Below are 22,335 nucleotides of genomic sequence, written 5' to 3'. Positions count from 1 at the left end.
GGGGGGGGGGGGGGGGGCGCGGCCTGAGCGGGGAATCCCCGCACCCTCCGGCCGCAAGCTAATTGAGAGAGGCTGGCAGGCAAATGAGACCCTCTCCCCGGCTCTTTTAAGGTTCGCTAGCGTTAGGCTGGTAAAAATGAGTGAAATAAATAAAGCTGCCCCGATGATGGGTGTCAACGCCTCATCGAGTGATTATCGGACGCACCTTGAGTACAAAGCTGTTGGTTGGTGCATTATTGCATCGACTTGGAAAATGTTAAAAATCATGAGCTGCTGGTTATCAGCATTAAAATGTGCCAGGGTGGCTGGGACAGCACCAGGCAAACGAGACCCTCTCCCCGGCTCTTTTAAGGTTCGCTAGCGTTAGGCTGGTAAAAATGAGTGAAATAAATAAAGCTGCCCCGATGATGGGTGTGAACGCCTCATCGAGTGATTGTCGGATGCACCTTGGGTACAAAGCTGTTGGTTGACACATTAATGCATCGACTTGGAAAATTTTAAAAATCATGAGCTGCTGATTATCAGCATTAAAATGCGCCAGGGTGGCTGGGACAGCAACGTCGGTGGGGTTATTTGGAGTTATTTTCTCTGAACTTCTAGGGAGTATTGTAAATTCATATTCTGCCTATGCTTGTGGGGCTTTTAATTCCCCATCTCTTAATGAGTTTACAAAACGTTACACCACCTTGCCTTGCACTTCACCGATACCTAGCTTCATTAACGGCCTCTTGTGGGGAAATTGTGTGAAGGTCTGTTGACAGATTTCCATTTATACAGCACTATGGATACCAAACAAAATAATGAAATTAGGTAAACACTATTTTCTCCCGAGGAAATGGTGCTAATTATACAACGCCATAGCAGTAAACTTCCACGTGGTTTCTGAGTTTGTAATGCTTAATTGATCATTTTACCAACTATATAAATAGCACAGAATTAAATGAGCAGGGAATGGGAGGTACAAATTGTTTTGTTTAGTTTTGTTTTTTTCTGCTATGAATAAAGTGCTACCAAGCCTATATGCTTGGTTCTGCCAAAAGCCCTCTGCAAGGGTCAACCCTGCTAAGGCAAAATCAATTGAATGTGCAGAGCAGTGGGGACTGGTACGGCTGGGTCCATGTCCTTTCCAGGACCCTGTCTTGCTTGCACACTGCTTTCTTACAGCCAACCTGAACAGGTCCAGGATAAGGCATAACATTACTTTTGCCCTATGTCTTTGAATCTAGTCTAGACAAATACAATTGTATCTTCAAAACAGAATGTGTGGTTTAGATCTCAGTACCGTCTTTGAATCTAGTCTAGACAAATACAATTATATCTTCAAAACAGAATATGTGGTTTAGATCTCAGTAAAGTTCCTATTTTCCCATTAGACATGAGCTGTTGTACTGATTTCATAAACATTGCTCACACTTTGAAAGTTAAGCAAAGGCTTAAGCAAATACTTAAGCATTCAGATGAGTCCAGGCTCTATGGCTCAGCTTGGACTTAGAAACTCAGAGCTGACAGTTCTGCAAAGTTTTAGCATGTATAAACAATGTCACTGAAATGACAGGAATTATTTACAATCACTTACAGATTTTGTAGGTTCAGTGTTTTTTTTTTCTTGAGGGGAACATACCTGCAGAAAAAAGAATGATGGTTGTCCAGATTTTGGAAGCTGTGTTGTAGTAGTATTAAACAAGTGGTGAGACCAAAGATATATTGTGTTACTTCCCACATTTATTTTTGACTTGGCTGGCTATATTTCTGTGCCTCCCACACTTTTTTTGTAGCTGCTTTCAATTTGGCTACTACACGGAGTTTGTTAAGATCTAAGGATCAGATAAAAAAGACAGTACAGTATCATGTAACCTGTGGAGGTGGTATTCCTAAACAATTGCTCTTGTCTTCTAGCAACCGTAACAGGTTTCTTAGTGGTATCTAACATGTTCATCTCCTAAAAAAGCCACGTAGTCATAGCTGGCACGTCAGATTTACGTGTGCATGAGTAAGGCTTATCTGAAGCTCTTTGGGCCTACAAAGTAATTCCTGCTAAAGATAAAAAAGTAAATGCAGAGATTTTACAAATATTACTAACTGAGAATATTTCCCCCTTCTCCTACAAATCCCTGGGTTGTCATAGTCCTGCCATCAGTTTGTGCTTATCAGACCAGAGACCTGGGACTATCCTGGAGAGGAGTCCGCAGTAGGAGCAGATGAATAGTAGCATCTCTTCTAGCAAAAGAGTTTTGAGTAGCAAGGCACTCCTTTCTAGCCATGCAGCTATGCAGGTCACTGTTCTGCAAATTCAGAGATGTATAACTTTAACCACGGAAGTTCTGTCAACTTTGTTGTGGCTATGCTCACTTGTAAAGTAAATTTCAAAGTGAAAGATTAACTTTGGAGTGAATGAATCACTCGGGAGCTAACTGTGATGATATGAGGTAACCTTGGGAGCTAACTGTGATGATATGAGGTAACATGTGGCCATCCAGTACCTAAAGGGCACCAACGGGAAACATGGGGAGAGACTCTGTAGTAGGCAGTGTGGCAAAAGGATGATGGGTAATGGTTTTAAACTGAAAGAGGATAGATTTAGATTAGGTATTAGGAAGAAATTTTTCACTGTGAGGGTGGTGAGGCACTGGATCAGGTTGCCCGGAGAAGTTGTGGGTGCTCCATCCCTGGAGGTGTTCAAGGCCAGGTTGGATGGAGCTTAGAGCAACCTGATCTAGTGGGAGGTGTCCCTGTCCATGGCAGGGGGGTTGGTACTCAATGATCTTCAAGACCCTTCCACCTCTAACCATTCTATGGTTCTATGATTCTATGTTTTTGCAGGTGGGAGAAGGGCTCAAATCACAAAAATTATGAGCTATCATAAATGACTCAGATGGTGTTCCATTATTGGGTCACTGAATATCTTGTAATTCAGAATTATTATTATTCAAATCAAAATGAATTTCCTACCAAATCTATGATCTGGAACAGTCTTCACTCTTTGAAAGTTGCTCACTTTATTTTCCTGCTTTCTGATAATGCAGCTGATGGAAATTTTCTAAACAGAATTTCAGAGGTGATGCTTGTATGGGACAAGACTTGTACTAGCTAATTACTTGTAAGACCCAGATATGTTTTGCACCTACTTTTTTTGCAGTAAGACATACAATGTTGTCTCTGTGGGCTACTACCCAAGAATTCTTATATCATAATGAAGTTCTAATGACAGATCTTTTTGTTTCTAGAAAAGTCTCAGCTGAGAAGAATACAGATAGTGATTTGAAAAACATGCAAAGGCATGGTAGTGAAAATCAGGGATACATTCCAGAGGAACGGTGGAACACAGAACACATCTCAAGTGAGTCTAAGCCATTGAATCACATAGTGTCAAACTGCTTCTCAATGTAGGCATTTTGGACAACATGTCAAGCAATTACATTACAAGATTTCACAACACTTTCTAGAAGGACTTGTGCTCAGCCTGAACCCCTTCAGAACATTTTGGATTTTCAAAAGTCCTTCAAAAGTACTGAGAAAGCTTCAAAGTTCTTTGCAGTTGAATTTAGTTTTAGTAATTTTTTTTTTAAAATGCCTTTTTTCTTTCAAATATCTTCAAAGTACTGGGAATCCAGTAGTCACACTCTGAAGGTGGGAGTACTGGATTCCCATATGATAGTAAATTTAGACAATATTTTGCAGTTGGTCTCTTAAAACAAAAAAAACCCTCCACCACTACCACCAAAAAGAAAAAAAAAAAGGAAAGAAAAAAAAGGCGGTTAATGAATTTACTGGTGATTTTACTGATAAATGACTAAGGCATTATAAATTCTAGTCCTTACGCACAAAGACTCTTCAAAAGCAAATGTAAATCTCCACCAAATCGTTACCCACCACTTGCATTTATAACCACATTATTATCAAAACGTTTAATCAAACACTTAATGACATAAAATTATCGTGCAGTCTATAATCCAGGCATACATCCTTTTCTCTCTAACACATAAATTGTGAAATAAGTGCAGTGGAAAGATTTGAAGAGCATGCAGTATTGTAAAATGTAGCAGTTATAAAAAAATAAAAGGACAACTAAATAAACCTGGACAAATTGATTCTACTGGGTCCTAGATGGGGTCCTTTAATATTCATCAGTGTGCTGGGTTGACCTTGGCTGGCCACCAAGTGCTCACCAAGTCACTCTATCACTCCCCCTTTTCAACAGGATGGGAAGAAATTAGATGGAAAAGCTCATGGGTCAAGATAAGGAGGGGCAGATCACTCACCAATTGCTGCCACAGGCAAAGCAGACTCCACTTGGGGAAGATTAATTTGATTTATTGCCAGTTAATAGCAGAATAAGATAGTGAGAAAGAAAAAAAAACCTTAAACACCTCCCCCACCCCCACTTCTTCCAAGGCTTAATTTCCATCCTAGCTTATCTACCTCCTCCCCACAATCAACCCAGGGGGATGGGTAATGGGGGCTGTGGTCAGTCCATAACACATCGTCTCTGCTGCTCGTTCCTCCTGACACTTTTCCCCTGCTCCAGCATGGGTTCTTCCCACAGGAGACACAATACTTTGCCAACTTCTCCAATGGAGGTCCTTCCCATGGGCTGCAGTTCTTCAAGAACTGTTCTGGCATGGGTCTTTTCTATGGTCCTTCAAAAATGGAGTGCTCCAGTGTTGGTCTCTCATGGGATCACAGTTCCTGCCAGAAAACCTGCTCTTGCATGGGTTCCTCTCCATGGGGCCACAGCTCCAGCCAGGAACCTGCTCCCATGTGGGCTCTCCACAGGCTGTAGCTTCCCTTAGGGCACATCTACCTGCTGTCACATGTGGTCCTCCATGGGCTGCAGGGTGATAGATAACCTGCATCACCATGGTCATCTCCACAGGTTGTGGCGGAATCTTTGCTCTGGCACCTGGAGCATATCCTCACCTCCCTTCTTCACTGGCCTTGGTGACTGCAGGGCTGCTTCTCTCACATTTTCTTATCCTCTTTCCCAGGTCCTGTTGCAGAGCACTTTTACCCTTTCTTAAATATGTCATCACAGAGGTGCTGTCAGTGTCGCTGACACACTCAGCTGGCTTTGGCCAGCAGCAGGACCGTCTTGGGACCAGCTGGCACTGGCTCTGTCTGACATGGGGGCAGCTCCTGGTGTCTTCTCATAGAAATCACCCCTGCAAGCTCCCCCCAACTAAAAAAACCCTTGCTATGTTAGGCCAACAAGTTAGCTGGAGTTTGGCTCACAATATTAAATGATATTTAGCTGTATTCCTGCATGGCTTGTACCATGTTCATGTCATGGTGGACACCAAATAACAATAATCTTGCATATTCTTGTTACAGGAATTCCCTCTTCTTCCCCAGTGTCTTCAAAGATCACTGTTCCTGCTGAAGATTTACATACCAGTTCTGTACCAAAGGTAATTGTAATGCTGAAATATTGACCTTTTTTTTTTTCCACACAGTGTGTATCGTACTATATCCAAATATAGATTTTGGGTGAAGGTAGACATTTATAAGTCAATTACAGCTGTAATTGTATAAGTAGAATGTCCCTTCAGGATCCTGAATGTTTGATTTATAAGGATAAGTGCCTTGAGTGTTTGCCTCAGATTGATTTGGGGGGAGGATGGGAGTTGAGGGAAAAATAGCTCTGATACTTGGAAGAAGTGCCTAATGAAGCTTTTGTCACATCTGTTCCCCTCAACACCCTGCTACATCTTCCTCCCCAGACTATAGTTATGAAGTCACAGACTTCCCCTCATATATTCATACAATCAGAATATCTCAAGTTGGGAGGGACCCAGAGAGTGCAAATCCCTGTTCCTCACAGGACTGCCTAAAACTAACCCATAAGACTAAGAGCATTATTCAGATGCTCCTTGGACTCTGAGAGGCATTCAGTCAGTGCCTGCTCTTTCCTTTCCATCACATTTTGCCTCTTTCCTTCTCCAAATGTCAGCTAGGCCTTTCTTCTGGCCAGCATGATGGGTAGCCCTGACTGGGACAGACTTCCCATAGGTAAAGCCAATTGTCTTTTCAACATCATCATTCATGGGATTAAAAGTCTCCTTCTCTCTCTCCACAAACCCATTTATTACCATTAATTAATTCTTTCAGCCTTGCCAGCCAGAGTAACTCTGGCTTGGCTTTTGAGAATTTACCTCTGTGCATATGATACATTAAACCATTATAATGTGGAAGTTTGCTTTGCTCTGGGCATGTAATAAGTCTGTTGTTAGATAGGTGCCTTTGCCAAAGTGAAGGTCTGCAAAGTTTTTGCTGTTCTTCCCAGTTGCCAGACTGGAGGAGATATGGATATAAGCTGAAGGCGCTGTTGAAGGTGGGGTTTGAAGTCCCTTTGCAAACAAAATCCATTGCAGATACAATACATAAATGTGCATTTTCTCAGGATCATTTCGTGATTTTATTTTCCAATTACACTTCCACATTGCAGAAGTTGATTCAATCAGAAACTTTACACTGATCTTAGAGACCTTTGGCATCTGGGCAGTAAATGATGGAAGGGGAAGCACGCAGCTAACATCCAGTTTGCCCTAGAGCTTTGCCCCTTTTCCACATCTAACGTGTAAAGAAGTAGAGCTCAGTGTTTATTCCCCTACTTTTTCCCTTCTCAGCTATTTCTGTCCTGAAGGGTGGTGCTGGGCTCTCTTAGCTTCTAGTACAACAGCAACGTGGATCTTAATTTATGCCACATATTTGTAAAATACATTGAGCACCTCCATGACGGGTTTTGCCAATATTCTTTTGGGAAAGCAGCAGTAACGTGGTACTGAGTGCACTCCTCAACACAGTGACAACTCATTTATTTTTGAAGAGTTGTTTCAACATCTACAATGCAGAAATCTGTCTTGGGATGACATTACATATAAATCATAGCAGAGTGTGTCTATTTCTTTTGGCACACAAAAATTTTAGGATGTACTCAATCAATGATTAAAACAATGATCAAAATAATAACAGTAAAAATAATAGCAATGATACTGATGGATTTGTGGCTGGTAGTTATTACGTTTGACATTAATTACTCGTCAAACAAAATGCTATTAAAGCAAAGCTGAAAAGCGTGTACAAAACTGCTGAGGGTTTAGTGTGGATCTATAACCCTGAGCAACAGTCTCAGACAGTGTTCGATATGCTTATGAACAGGATTATAGGGCACTGGCTATGTTGGCATGCACAAGGCATGTGGCACATTATGGTCTGCTCTAAGAAGCAAAGGAGATTGTGGTGAGGACCCTGTGCCCTCCCTATACACATTTCATGGAAAGGCAATAATTTCAGGTAAAATGGAGGTTTACCTTAAATTGTGCATTTGCAATTTGTGATTTAAGTTTGTGGGATAATATACAAACATAGTAAAACATTTTCCAGACAAAATAAAATTAGTGTTTTTCTTTTACATTCATAACCTTCCCTGTTAACTGCATAATAAAGGTTTTCTGACATGGATGCATTTTAATAAATTTCAATCACAGCTGTTGGCAATATATTGCATAATAAACATTATGGTGCTCTTTCATTACAATGTATTTCTTGTCAAGTAGGAGAAATCAGATGGCAGGCCATTTAAGTGTTAGCTGATTAGTGCTGAATCAAACAATTGCTTCAGAAACCACCTGCTTTCCTACCACTGCATTTTCTGAGCAGAGAAAGTTGTGTTTGTCATTTGGCTTTTCCTGTCTGGGTACTGGAAACATTCCAAAAGACTTTTCATCTTTATTCTTCTGGACATTGTAGTGAAAAATAGAGGGTAAAAAAACAGGAGGAAGAGGAGTTATCCAGAGAATTTTTTCCATGGTGAAAGAGGTCATAAAAAGATGGACTCCAGCAAATTGCTTCTCTCTCCCTGGATAATCAGGAAAAATGAGCAAATGTCCTTGCAGTGCTTCTGTGGAAGTCAGGAAGGAGTTAAAAACCCAGGTCCTCCCTCAGGAGCAGGGTGGGGAGGGAATGAGGAGCCCATCTACTGATGGAAAGAGTCATAGACATTAAAGACCTAAAGACTTGTCTCTCCACCTCTGCAAGGTGGAAGAAGTTAGGATTTTTGTGGTTGGCTTCCTTGTCACCTTCTGGGATCAGGATTAACCACAGCAATAAGGCAAGAAAATGTTTCCATATGGGCAAAGTTTTAATGGAGAATTTTAAAATCAGAAGAAGCTCATGGATGTAGGGACAAGATGAAAAGCAGGACAATTGCAGTGAATGAATATTTTTCTAGTTAGCATTTTGACTGGGCAGAGGTGATCATGGAAGCTACACAGCCCATTCCTACCACTCTCATGAGAAAACTGGATGGAAAGTTTCAGCACAGGTCAGAGGCATTGGGCAATCTCCCTGGGTCTCTGAGAGTATCAGCTTCAAATTCCATCCCTTCTGTTGCATATGTAAAAAGTTACAATTTTAAATAATGTGAGAGATTTAGGGAGACTTTGTATCAAAGTTTTTTGTTTCCTCAGAAGTCCTTGCCCATGGACCCAACCAGGTACAAAGCCTGAAATATCTGCTGGGTCTCACTGTAAAAGGCAACAACAGAAAATCACTTAGGTCAGCTATTGGCCATTCAACCTCTTTGAATCAGAAACTAATGCACAATGTTCACAGAAGATAAATGTTGCGCAGCAATTGTACTGATCAATTCACAACATGAACAAAAGATTTGGCAAATCGTCTTAGGGAAAAGTAATACCTCAGCGAAGGAGAAGGGGGAATAAAGGTGTGTGAGACATTTAAAAAATGATGAATATCGAACTAAATTATTGAGCTGAGGAAAAAATTACCAGCCACTGGAAGGGGAGGCCAGGAGCATCAGTCAAGGGTGCTGGGAGGTCTTCATTCTGATTACATTAGCTAAGAAAAGGTCAAATAGAGAGTAGAGTTACAGGCTTCTATTTAATTGCATATTTTGTTACTGTCAGCGATGGGAGGAGAGTGATCCTTGCTCCTAGTCCCAGAGCTGAGCTGCAGGCCAAATGAGTGTTAGGGACCAAGGTCCCATCTGGGGGAGCTGTTGCTCACGCCCTGACCAATTGCACAGAGCTCCTTCCAAAACCCAAGTGCAGTGAAGGGCATCCCTTACCTTGGCTCTAGCAGGTCTGGGGGCAGACCCATAGACAGTTTAGCCTGAACAGGGGCCATTGGGCCAGTTCTGCCAGGTCCTGAGTGCCACCTTCAAGGAACTGCATTTTTTCAAGTCCCACTAGTACAAAAGGAATTCTGAGGACCCAGCATCTTGCAGGACTGGACAGTCTCCTACACAAGCCTCATAAGTAGTCCGTTTAATATGCCATAAATGTCTCTATGATAAATCAGAGGACCATATCATCAGAGGGAGTGAGTGCTCATTTATAGCAGGCCAGATTCATCCCAGGTATAATTCAGCTGACTTCAGCACAGCTACATGAGGCCTGCACTTGCCACCACAGCCACACTCTTCCTCTCCAATCCAGAGTGAGTCATGGCTCTGTTAATGGGGAAGGATCTATTTTTCTTCTTAACTACTCCAAATGACACTCTATAAACTGGAAATATTATTTAGTTGTGGTTGTGGTTTTATACTGGGAAGGAAATGAATGATGAATTGTAGCTCCATTTATTGCACTGTATATAACTGCTCTGACTCTGAGGATTGTTCGAGAAGAAAAATTAAGCTATCAAAATCAAATTAAAAGGCCAATAAAATAGAAATATAAACCAATGACAGCAGATAATTTTACCCATACTGATGAAATGTACTGTAGAGTATGTCATGTTATGATATTCATTGGTCAGGATATTTTGATTAAGAGAATAATAAATATTGATGATACAGATATAGAAAAGGCAGGTGCAGTTTATAGTATAATTTTTTGAAGTTCTGTGGAAGAAGGGGAGGAGTAAAGTTACGTGGGTGGGTTTAACTCATGAAGAAATGAAAAGGAATTTCTAGGCTGTGTGTCTGTTGATGGACAGGGAAATGTGCTGAGTGTACGAAAAGTTGGCAGGCTGGAACTGGTTTGCTATTTGAAGTAATGGTGTATCCAAATTATTTTGAGGGTATCCAGAACTTTTGGGTGGGTGTTTTCCTGTAAATGACGTGAATTTGGAATGCAAATTAAAAACTGAGGGCAGGGTGAAAAATAACCTTCAGAAACAGAAAGCTAGGTCTCCCTGTTTTTTTGTTCTAACAGTTAGCTAAATGTGTGATGCATGCACGCACATTAATTTCAGCAATTTGTTCTAATGCAGCTAGACTTGGATTTTTTTGGCTGGCTAATAGCAGGCAAAGCCTTCAGTTTATCACACATTTCCACAGCGTCAGTGTGTGAGGAGCTGCCATCTGTTAAATCAATTTTAAGATCAGAGCCCTGTTTCATAATGCCAGATGTGTGTTCATCATTCATATCACTGATGTCATATGGGTTGCAGAAATGACTACAACATGCTTGTAATAGCAGAAGTCCTTCTTTCATTGACTGAAGATCAGTATTCAAAGCATCACTGAAGGATTCAACTCTGAAATCAGCTGATACACACACTCATTTTACCTTCTGATTCATCCATGTATTGCTAGCTCTTATTTTTTTTTTTTTTGTCTGGCTCAAGAGCTGGAAAGATCTGGGCATCAGTTTCCCTAACCAAACCAACACACCATGCAAAGATTTTCCAAGCATAATAGTCCCTTTATAGTAATCTCTATAAAAAGTCATGCAGGTCAGATGATAAGTCAACAGACAGGCTTTGGGACATGTGACTGTCAAATATCCATGGTTAACTAGATGCCAAGCTGATAGTATGAAGAGATTTAAAAGTACGTAAAAAAAAATGCTGATGATATTGCATTCTCACTGACAGAGGCGGACCACCTTAGAAACTCTCTCCTTTAGCCTTGGGCTGTGCAGAGAACCACTAGAGCTGTCTATCATCCCTTCCTATGTAGGATGTAATGAATAATAAAACCATTTTTTTCTCAGTCCAAGACTGATGGGATGAGTAGAGCACTGAATTAATCTGAAGAAGAAACAATTTTGAAACCAAAACCAAGCAGAGACTATAGCAGCTGTTGAATATCAAGGTTTAAATGAAATGGTTTTTGTGGTCCTGCTCCTCTGCGTTTTGTATTTGTAATGTGTTGTATGGGATCTATAGCATCAGAAAACACATTTTAGGTCACTGACCAGCAGCCAGTGGCCTCCATTTCAGTGAAGCTATATCCAGTGAACTGCATCCTCCGTGAGGCTATGCTACTTCAGAGAAAGGTCTACAGAAAATGGGCCAGTACACAGCATGAGTCGATTGAAATTCATGAAATTATTCATTAATTGGTATCGAGCACAGTGAGAATAAAATATAAGTAAGCCAGGGCATTTGCGCTAAAGCAAGTAACTCTGAAAGATGCAGCAGGGGCAGAGGTGAACCAACATGGGCACAGTCCCCACCTCAGGGCCAAACTTGCTGCTCGGTTCCTCCTTTGGTGTTGAGGAGAAACGGCATGACAAGGCAGGGGCAGGATGGCTCATTCTTGCAGATGAGATTTTTAGAGCAAATGAGGCATCCTTGGCTTTCACTTTCCCCAGAGCTGTCAGGGAAGAATAGGACAGTCTAGATCCAGCTGGTGCTAGTTCTCTGTCTCCCTCTAATTCAAAATCACATGCAAACCAAAATCACCGGTAGTGTTGCCGGTGGCTATATATAATGGCTATAAACACTGTGTCTTTCATGAGATCACTTGATGAACTTTCTGATTAATGTCTTTTTTCCTTTAGTAAATCTGGGTGCAATGCAGTATTTTTGTGCAACAAATTATGGGAAATATTCTCACCCCTGTATTTTGCTAAACATGGGATTTAAATAATGACCTATTTCAAGAAGTTTCAGAGACAGTGTTCAATGAGGTGCTCTTGGACATCCTCTGAAACTTTCTGGTTATACAGTAGGCTTAGTATACTTCATACTTGCAGGAGAGCCTACAGTATCTGGGAATATTTGCTTTCCACAAACATGCTTGCCTTTGGCTTTATTTAGATTTCTTTTTCCATTCTACTTGTAAATTTGTTATTTTGGTGGGGAGCAGTAGTAGAGAGCTTCTCAAAACCTCTGTCCTAGTGAGAAAGCCTGCTGTAACAGACCTGTAATTGAGCAGTCAGGAAATGCCAAATAACTGTTCTGCCATAAATGGAGAAAATATCATCATATATTAATCTCCAGGGTAACATAGACCAGAGGAAACTTCTGATGTGCTCTGGAAATGAATGAGTGATGTCTCTGTTGAGCACCAGTAAGGTCTTTGGGCTGAACTGCAAGAAATTTGGTGCAGCAGAGAGACCTTGAGAAAGGTCTCTTGAGGAGACAGGCAATCCTGTTACTTCCCAGAGCACCTCTCCTCTCTGCAGAAATAAACAGTAAAGAATGGTAAATTTAGAAAACAGCAGCATGTTCTAGAAACAAAAAGGGTGGGAAGAGAGGCGGGGGGAGGTGGAAGGGGGGCAAGAAAGAGTGTTGTGTTTAAAACAGAAGGCAGCTGTCTTACAAAATGTTTCTAGGATAGTTATATTTATCCCATGGTTTTCCTTGAGGTGCTGGGACTCATTAAATACCAGAGACATGTTGTCCACATTTGTTATCTAACATTTCCCTCTATGGCTTACTCAATAATGTATATGTACCAAATGCATTATTTAATATGTTTAATACTGGAAGAATACCAAGGCAATACAGACCGTACATGATTAATGCTCCAGAAAAAAACACACACGAAGATTGGTCAATAGGTAGGAACCAGCTTGGACTTAATAAAAAATTCCACTGGGAGGAACAATGGAATTTCTGTTATTTTCCAAGAGCTTGAGACCAGGTGGGGAAGTTGCAAGGAAGAGTAGCCAGCAGCTCGCATTTATTTGGAGGTAGACAAAACCAACGCTGGGGCTGGCTGCAGCAAAACATTGGACTGTAGAGCTGCATTTAGGAAGCTTTGTGAAGATGCATTTTTATAACTTTGGAAGAAATTTTCATTCCTTAGGGCTACTTTGTAATTATCTAGGTGGCGTCGCGCTGCTACATTTAAATATCCATAGTGTATGTTTCTTGGATGCATTTGAGAATGAATTTTTCTTTGCCTCTTCCTCTGCAATGATTTTTTTGTAAAAGCGCATAAATAATTAGGGCTGGAAATCCACTGCAGTGACTTCAAATGAAGATAGGGTTTTCAAAACTGCTGAGCATCTGCCCTGCACTGATCCCGCTGGGGTCAGTTTGGAAACAGGCTGCTGTCGGTGGAAGTGGAATCATGCCAGTCATGGCAACTCTAAAAAAAGCCTGCCTTGAATAAACACTGAGATGTTGAGTGTGGTCTTTCAGACATATGAAATAATGGCGTGCTTATTGTTGCAATTTCTGATGTATTTGGAAAGCAATGTCAGATGTTAAGTTTTTCTTACAGCTTAATGGGTAGTTTCTTTAAAAGAACCAGAGCAGAAACGCCCAACATCAGGTTGTGCTAAAAAGAATATAGACTGCAGAGTCCACAGAAAGTTCTCAGATAACGTAAGACCAATTAATGAATTCCCAGAACTGCCATCAGTGTGTTGCATGTGAAGCTTTTGTTTTGTTCTGCTGTTCATCCTTTCCTTTGTATTTAGATTTTGAGTGGGTTGCTGATGATAGATTTCATTTTGTTGGGGTGGGGGGTTGGTAGGTAACCCCCCTGAGTACCCTTGCAAGACTGCTTTTCTAGGATTTCTTTTAGTTCTGTAACTGCTTTTACTCTCCCATAGGTGCGACCTCAAAGACGTACCGATTACCCCATCAGCCCAAAGAAAATCAGAAATGTGACACTTGTTTAGGATGTGCTTCTCCAGGAAATTTCTCTATCAGTTGCATTTTACACATTTGGATGGCTTTGTGCAATAGAGAGAGGTTAACACCAGTTGTCTCATTTTAAGCTATAAGTTATTTTTCTTTTTGTCCTCATGCAATGAAATAAAAGTGCAACCTTTATAATGTAGTGTATGATATCTCAGCAAAATAATGGACATAAATGCCAGCCTTAACTTCAGAGACAATGAACGTGATGGGACTCTACAAGAACAAGAATTGGTGCTTCGGGTCCCAAGGAAATCAGCAAAACTGCTTTCAGACAGAAATGTTAGGTTACCCACAGCAAGATGAAGAACGGGAACTGCAAGAGATTTATTAGTTCAGAAGAACTGGTTAATAATAATACTGGTTACTACAATATTTACTGTGGGGTTTATTTATGTACTTCCTGTAGAGCTGATCATCTTGAGCTTATAGATCAATACCATTTTTCAATTTCTTTTCTGTGATAAAATCAAGGGGAGTTTTCACAAGGGCTGTTTCAGAATGTCTAACAAACCTATCTTTGGATCTGAAATGAATTTGTTTCATTTCAATGCATTCTTTTGCTAAAGGTATTTGTCTTAAATCTGATGTTCCAGTTTCAAATAAAAAACAATCACCCATACGCCAAAGAAAATTCTATTTTGATTGAAATGCAAAAATCTTTAGCTGAAAAACGTGGATTTGAACCTCTGACTTACAAGAGTTGTTGCTTGAATGCTTTATGTCTCTGTTCTACTTGTGGGCTGAATTTGGCAGCCAAATGATTTGGGTCACAGCAAATGGTGGCTGCTGGTGTTCCTGCTGGACCCTGGTGTTTCATCAGGGGTAGAGTTGATAATCACCATGGACAATGCACTTTAACTAGGCAAACCTATTAGTAGAGCAGATCTGGCACATGGACCCTATATGTGTCTTCCCAATCTAAAGATTATGATTTCTAGTGACATGTTTTGTCTGAAATTTAGCATTTCATAATGCAAGCTTATTATTTTTTTACAAAAAGGTGAACTTCTTCCAGAAAAACAAGTTATTTTCAGTGTGCTCGTCTTTCTACCCACTCAGAGCATTCTGAATTATTCAGTGCTTTGCGTGTTAAACTTTTGTATGAACCAATGCAGGTGCTCTTTGAGTGCTGAGAGAAGCTGCTACAAAGAATTATTTTCAGTGATATTTTCTGTGCAACTAAAATAAGAAATTTGAAACCTGGTCTCAGGAAAAAGAAGTTCTTTTGCACATTTGAATTTGCATCTCATTAAATGGTGGTGGATTTTGCGCTGCTAGTCGCATTTTCAGTCAGTCTGTCAGAACAAATGCTGAAACCAATTAATGGTCTGCCATATGCAATTGCATACAAAGCTGTTTCAAATTCTGGCCATCTACACTTTTTCTATCTTGTTTGGTTAAGGAGGATCTTTGAAATGGGTTCCCATTGAATGCAATTGTACCAGCAGTATGGTATGTAAATAGCTGTAGTGTTATACAGAGAAAATATAAGCAATTTACATTGTGGAATATCTGTGTTTTTTCCTTGAAATAATCATGCACTGAGAGAAACATCTACCTTATTCTAATACAAACATTGGTATTACTGACACCTCCTAGTTACTAGTGCAGCTTGATGTAGCCTAAACACAAACAAAAATCCACTTTATTAGAGGAACGTCCATGGTGTAAGAGAGACGGGGCCCAGGGTTACACCATCCTCTGGCCTGGGGATAAAAACCATGGGCTTTGGCTTTCTGTGCATGTGCGTGCTTAGCAAGCCTTTTGGTTGTTGGAAAAGTGACCCTACAGTGCACAAATGGGAACTGCATGGAAGCAGTAGTATCCCAGCAGAAAATGTTAATTCATCAGAAAGTATTTTGAAATGGAATCAAACTATACTCTGGTGTTTATCTCAAAGCCCTTAGCTTCAATATTATGTGGTACCATAATAAGCAGCCAACCTAGAACTGAACAAAACCTTTTCTCCAATTGATCTATATCCTTCCGTGTTAATGAAATAATTGTTATGTTGAGGACATGAGAAAGAGGGGGCACGCTCTGAGACAAAAGACAAACTCCCATATCACTAATATGGTGCTTTCTGTGCTGGGGAGTCCCCACTGAGATTTCTACGCTGTGCTACCTGGTGCTTAAAGCTCCTCAGAGGATACCAGCAGTGCTTCCCAAATCAGTTTTCAGGCTGTGGTTGGGCAAAAGCATCTCTCGGCATTGCTGTTTGTCGTGGTTTAGGCTGAAGTGGCCTATGACGGCCACAGATGCTCTCCCCCCACTTTCTCACTCCAGGAGAAAAAGGGGGAGAGATAAAGAGATTTATGAGTTTAGAATTAATTAAGCTACTTTAATGAAATAAAAATATTAAAATTAAAAAGAAAATAATGAAATAGATAGGTACATTACATACAAAACCTTATCAAGCTCCTAGGGTGATGTCACCAGCAGGCACTGGAGAAGTCCCAGACTGGACTCAGTGACAGATGGGAATGGGATTCCAGCTCTGGAGTCAGTAACACATGGATCGGGATCAAAGGCAGATGAACAGACAGAGTCCTCTTCAGACGTTGGCCATCGAAGAAAGAGGGCTGACCTTTTGATTCCTCAGCTTTTATACTGGGCATGGGGCAGATGGGATTAAATACCCTGTTGGTCAGGTTTGGGTCACCTGTCCTGTCCACTCCTCCCCACAGGTGGGACCCCTCTAAGCTTTTCCATTTCCAACCCTCCAATGGGGCAAATAACGAAATTGGCTGACCTTGGTTGTTATAGCAATAAGTATAAGCAAGAGCCTCTCTGCATACTGTTCCTTGGCATGAAGCACAAACATTGGTCTTATCACTCTGAGAACAAACAGTTTGCTCCACAATATGCTGTTAATTTCAGAGAGTTAGAAGATGTAAAATTACTGAACAGTTTTACCTCAGACCAGGACACTGCTGAATGAATGAGCTGAGGTGAGACCCCTAACCTGGGAGCCGTGTGGGAGCCCCCTTCCCCGCTGATAGCTTCTAGCTGCCGCAGGGCAGCCAGGTCACCCTCCAGCAGTACATCTTGCCTGGGCACTGGAAGGGTCTCCAGCGTGCCACCTCAGGGACCACTTTCCAGGAGGTGATTGCCAGCGGACAACACACAGCAGCACCAGGAATTACACCCCACGGACTGCGCATCCCGCTGACTCGAACAAACGAAGGTTTTTTGCACAAATAGGTACCACAACCATGGAAACGTGCACATTAACCAGAGTCTGGAGCTATTTTCCTTTCTGCCAGCTACAAGAGTGCATCCCACACAGCTATGGTGTACTCTTAACAGCATTAGCATGAGCTTTAAAATTCTTATGGTGTCCTTGAAATTTATAGTTGGGGGCATTTGTATGCTACCAGATTTGTTTTCTTCAGGCATGTTGTACATTCTCTATATCATCTCCAGTTCTAGCTGTTACTTATGTTTGCAAATAGAGGTCCACAAATAACAATACATAAAATATAGAGACAATTTTTAGCACACAGGGAATATAAAATATGCAGGCACTTTCAGAAGACACAGAAGACTAAAAATATTGAATTTCAGCCACTTTATGGAGACACCAATCATTTGTACACATGCATATTGATTTATAATTATGACTTGAGGGACATTTTAGTAATCTAGAAGTGTCTAGGTTTTTACTGCTCACAAACTGTGCACAGTTCGATAGTATAAAACCCTTCCACGTTTCCTTACAAAATGTTCTGATTTGAATTCCATCCATGTATACGTGGGAAAAAAATGCATTGGATATAAACAGTAATTCATTCTACAGTAAGGTTTCCTGAAGTTTTCTCACCAGTTTTATATTTCACAGAAAATTCAGGCTACCTTTAATACAAAGCCTCTTAAAAATAACACTGGTTTCATGTGGAGGTTTCTTTTTACAAGAAAAAAGCACCTCAGGTTTGTGTGGGCTAAGCAGAACCAACAGATGAACTCTTACTGAAAGGTACTCACAATATTGGCTAAACATTTGGTTTCTTACTGATCTGATTGAATGGAGCTTCTAGTTTCAATATTTATTTGGTAGAATGTATAATATGCGGTGCCACTAACCTAAAGTACACCATTCTTGAGTATTTGGCTCTCACAGTGACAGAGATGGGAACTCTTTGGTTATTGGCCTTGCTATCTCTTTCCCCAAAAGGATCCTGCAGGAGGCAGGAAGGACACAGCTTCCTACAAGCTCCCCCAGCAGAAGCTCCTGGAAAACCAGAGGATGATTCCCTCAAAGTGTTGTGGATAACTCATCTTAGTACCCTTCTGTCTCCACCTGAATAGATCTTACCCATCTAAAATGGGGCCCACCCCCCACTCTCCCTCCCTGAATTTCTCTAAATCCCACACCTACATTCCCAGAAATACAATAAAATTAATCCAATGGCCTCACAGGAACTGTGTAAGTAAGATGAAGCAATCAGTACAGACCAGAATGGTCTCAGGGTCAAGCTGTAATAAAAAACCACCCTGGCTGCCAATGGGAAAACACTGCTTCCAAAACACGGTCGGCATCTTAGTACTCTTTTTCCGAACAGCCTCCAAAACTCCTTTTAAAGATGAGGCTGAGAATTGAAATTCATAAAGCCGCTTGATATGGAGGAGCACGCTCTCAATAGATGTGACTTTTATGATTAGACTCTCCTCCTACTCACCACGATTGACTCTTGTTCCCCAGGCTATAAACTACCTGTCTCTTCTTCCCCCTAGGTGACAAGCAGCTTCATTTAACTTTAACTTTCTCTGTCTCTCACTTTTCCTCCCTCTTTACCATCCTTTCTTCTCCACAGCTACCAAATATCTTCTCTTTAAACAAAGGCCTAATAGATACATGCCTAATTAACATCTGAGCATTTGTTCTCAGCTTGTATTTAGCTCTGAAAATTGCTGCTTCTATTTCAGACCTGAATAAGGGCTTGCATACCTGAAAGTTTGCCTAATATTTCCAGCAATTCCAGCTGATGCAATAAAACTACCTCTACCTGCAAACTCTTTCCATCTTAATACACACACACTGTATTTCCATCATCCCACCCACCGGGACGTCAGGAGGACACTATGCAAACCTCAACTGACCTCCCTGAACTGCTCTTGGGAAAAATTGGAGAAAGAAAGAGAAGCCAAGTGGTGTCCACGCTGACATGTCTGCAGCAAACCTCCTCAGCCAGTGGAAAAGTTAGCTGTGTTGTTGAGAAGGTGGGATTTGACCAGGGGTCTCTGCATTGCTGCAGTCTGTAGCTCCGAATGATGTTCCTGCCCTTCTGCCCTGAGGAACTCAGTTTTCTCTTACCCATTCGTCACCCTGCTCTGTTCTTTGGGAGGTGCAGGCTCATAAAAACTCCTTTACATTAGCCTGGAAATCATGGATTATTTATGCTAGATTAGCACAGATAGTTATTTAAATGAATATGGATATTTGCTGGCTCAGAGGAATATTGAAATAGGCTATTCCTTTTCAGCTCAGAGAATTAATGTCTGGGAGCTTCCAGTGTCATTAGGCATTAGCTCTCATAGCAGAACACACGTCACACAAATGTTATTTATATTGTTTATTTTCTACTGAGGTATGATCACTCCCTCAAATGAGGCTTGCACTAAGTGCTTTTTTAAAAAATCATGTTCCAGCAAAACACTCTGTTTGTTTTTGTTTTGGGGAAGGAATGCCAAAATCCAGGGAAAACAATAATGAGATGTTTTTATTAGAGAAGCAAACCAGATCTATCTCAGCTCTGCCTCCAACTCATTAGCTTTCCAACAGAAAAAGCCTAGGCTCTGCTCTGATCTTGGATCGGGTCATCTGTGCTATTGATCCCTTTAGTCCCGATGACTTTCCAGTCAGATACTGATGCTGCGGTCTCATCTCCACTCTCTTGGACCACATATTCGTGCACCCTGGGTCTCTCTGCTGCAAACACCAGTGTTGTTACCACCCATTTTACACCAACTGTGAAAGGACGAAGGGAGACCTGTGGGTCAGACCTCCTGCCCCACAGCTGACAGTCTGTCAGAGATGGTGGCAGACTGAATTTTTCTTTCCCAGAGGAGGAGGATTCACAAGGTGCTGTGAGCTGCCAGATGCTGGGACTATTCCGCATCACTCTTCAGAGACATTTGGTTTCATTTAGATCTTACCCTACTGTCCTTCTAAAGGACAGGCAATGAATCCCCCTTGATGAGGAAATACATTTATTTGGTATTACTATGAAGCCATACAATTTGTTAAAATAAATGCTACACCTTTTACTTTTGTCTCAGCACTTCTCTTGCATGCTGCAGCACCTATGCAGAAGCCAGTAATCTTCATGATGATTGCACCAAAAAAGTGATGGGGTAGCAATTCCTGCTTGAAAACTAGATTTATGTACTCTGGACTGTGTTATTTTTTGGTATAGAGCAGTCAGACACACTCAAACCATGCAAAACAGAGACTGTTTTGTTAAAATACAAGCAAATTTAGCAGCCATTTTTGTGGAGATCTGCGTCTTGGGAATTTGCAAGGCTTCTCCCTCATCCTCTAAAGACATCCTCACTAAGATCTGCTAATCAGCTAAGCCCTTCGATGCTGCCTTTGAAGAGGCAATACCTCAGCCTGAGCTCAGAATAAGTTTGATCACCGCTTCATGGTCTCCATGTGCGAAATGAACAACTCGCAGAGGACAAAGAGAGACACAGTGTCTATGTCGAGCCACCAGAATTCATCGGGGAGGCATCTGGGCTGGCAGAGGAACGGTTACTTTCCTCTACTCCCTTTATCCATTGCCAGGGCAGGGGACAAACACAGAGGGGTGACAAAGGTAGAAGTGCTCACCGTCAGAGTGGAACACAGCAATGTACCTTGAAGAACAGCTGTAACTGCAAAACAAGTTAAAATAAAATCAACCCTTTCTTCCTTAAAATTATATATGATGTTGACATCATGGATTCTGTCATATCGGGGCTATAGTTGAATTGTGCAATACTTGAAAGCATGAGGCAAGGTTTTTCTCTGGCACTGTGTTCCTGTGGCACAGTGAGGCAGTGTTCTGGTGAAGAAACATCAGCTGAGTATAATCAACTGAAGTATCAGCAATATGAACACAGCACCTAATTATTCATTACCTTCCACCTTAAGATCCTGAAAAGAACTGTGACATTCTATATTGTATTGTGCAACCAAATTTGAGGAAATTTTATAACTTTGTATTAAATTACAAGTCAAGATTCTGTTCCCTTTGCTCATGCAAAAATCTTTGCTGATTTCAGTGGGGTAAGTCTATTTTAAAATTATAATACCTTTCTTATTTGGTAGGACTGTCCAGAGTTCCAAATAAACATATTCCTTCTGAGGCTTCCATATTTTAATTTTTTTTTTCCAATGTATAAAGATTAGCTGTGTGCATTAAATGTGTTTATGGAATGCATGTAGTAAAAAGGATGGAACATTGGGAGGTGTCAGGGCTGGAAAGTACAAGGTAAAGGAGGCGGTGGCTGTGGTAGCACACCTATATTTCCACTGCTCTGATCTGGTAACTAATAGCTGAGGTCTTGGGACATCTAATGAGAAGACTTGGATGTCATATGTAATTTTGATAGCATTCATAAGAAGTTTGTCAAGGCCTTGAATATGTCAACAGACTCTGTAGCCACCTTTCTCTGCAGTGCTCCTCTACAGCCTCTTCCACCCCACACACCTAAGGGTTTACCTGCCTGCCTTTGAGCTCTGCTCTGATGTGGTGATGCTGTGTGTCTTTCCATCACGCTCCTGTGAAAACAGCTGAGTTGTGGGAAAGAGCCATAAGAAGCCTCATGTGGGCCCATTGCTCGTGCACCCCATGCTCCCTGGCTTGGGAGCTCCGTTACCCACCCCACAGGCAGGTAGACTGCCCAGCCCTTGCACCTCGCTGGCCCTGCCCTGGCTTCACTTGTTGGTGGGACCCTGCCTGTCACCACAGAGCTGTGTGGTCACCTGCTTTTGGCTGACCTGGTGATGGTCACTGCAGCTGCTCTGCCCTTTTTCCCCGGGTCCCATGGGGCTGGGCACCTCACTGTGAGGACCTGCCTGCCCTGCCCAGCTCGCAATGTGCCTGCCTGGTGGAGCAGCCCCACGCTGCTGCTCCTGACACCATGTGCTGCTGCCAGGCCCTTTCTGAGCTGCATAGAAGTCCTCAGTTTCCTGGAAAAACAGCTGTAGGGATTCATCGGGTTGTAAGAAAGATTATTTTGAGGGCAGATTTAAAAGTTGTTTTTAGAGATGCCACACACTAACTGGGTAGGATACCTCGTGTAGTTTCCCAGTGGCTGCACATTACAAAAAGGAACTATTTAGGAACCCATTTAGAAGTCCTCAGTTTCCTGGAAAAACAGCTGTAGGGATTCATCGGGTTGTAAGAAAGATTATTTTGAGGGCAGATTTAAAAGTTGTTTTTAGAGATGCCACACACTAACTGGGTAGGATACCTTGTATAGTTTCCCAGTGGCTGCACA

The 22,335-nt window shown here is 41.5% G+C and overlaps 1 protein-coding gene across 2 annotated transcripts in view; it reads left to right on the top strand.

Moving 5' to 3' along the window:
- IGSF5 (immunoglobulin superfamily member 5) overlaps positions 1 to 14,467 on the top strand; it is a 34,832-nt gene extending 20,365 nt beyond the window's left edge. For both annotated transcript variants that reach the window (XM_014938023.1, XM_014938022.1), the window contains 3 exons: positions 3,225 to 3,337; positions 5,329 to 5,405; positions 13,758 to 14,467. In XM_014938023.1, the coding sequence (XP_014793509.1) occupies positions 3,225 to 3,337; positions 5,329 to 5,405; positions 13,758 to 13,826 (259 nt within the window). In that variant the 3' untranslated portion in view covers positions 13,827 to 14,467. The remainder of the gene's footprint in view (positions 1 to 3,224; positions 3,338 to 5,328; positions 5,406 to 13,757) is intronic.
- The last annotated feature ends 7,868 nt before the right edge of the window (positions 14,468 to 22,335 follow it).

Source organism: Calidris pugnax, unplaced genomic scaffold (assembly GCF_001431845.1).
Source record: "Calidris pugnax isolate Ruff unplaced genomic scaffold, ASM143184v1 scaffold25, whole genome shotgun sequence".
Classification (NCBI taxonomy): Eukaryota; Metazoa; Chordata; class Aves; order Charadriiformes; family Scolopacidae; genus Calidris; species Calidris pugnax.
Note: the sequence above shows the minus strand (reverse complement) of the source record. Positions and strands in the feature narration are given on the sequence as shown.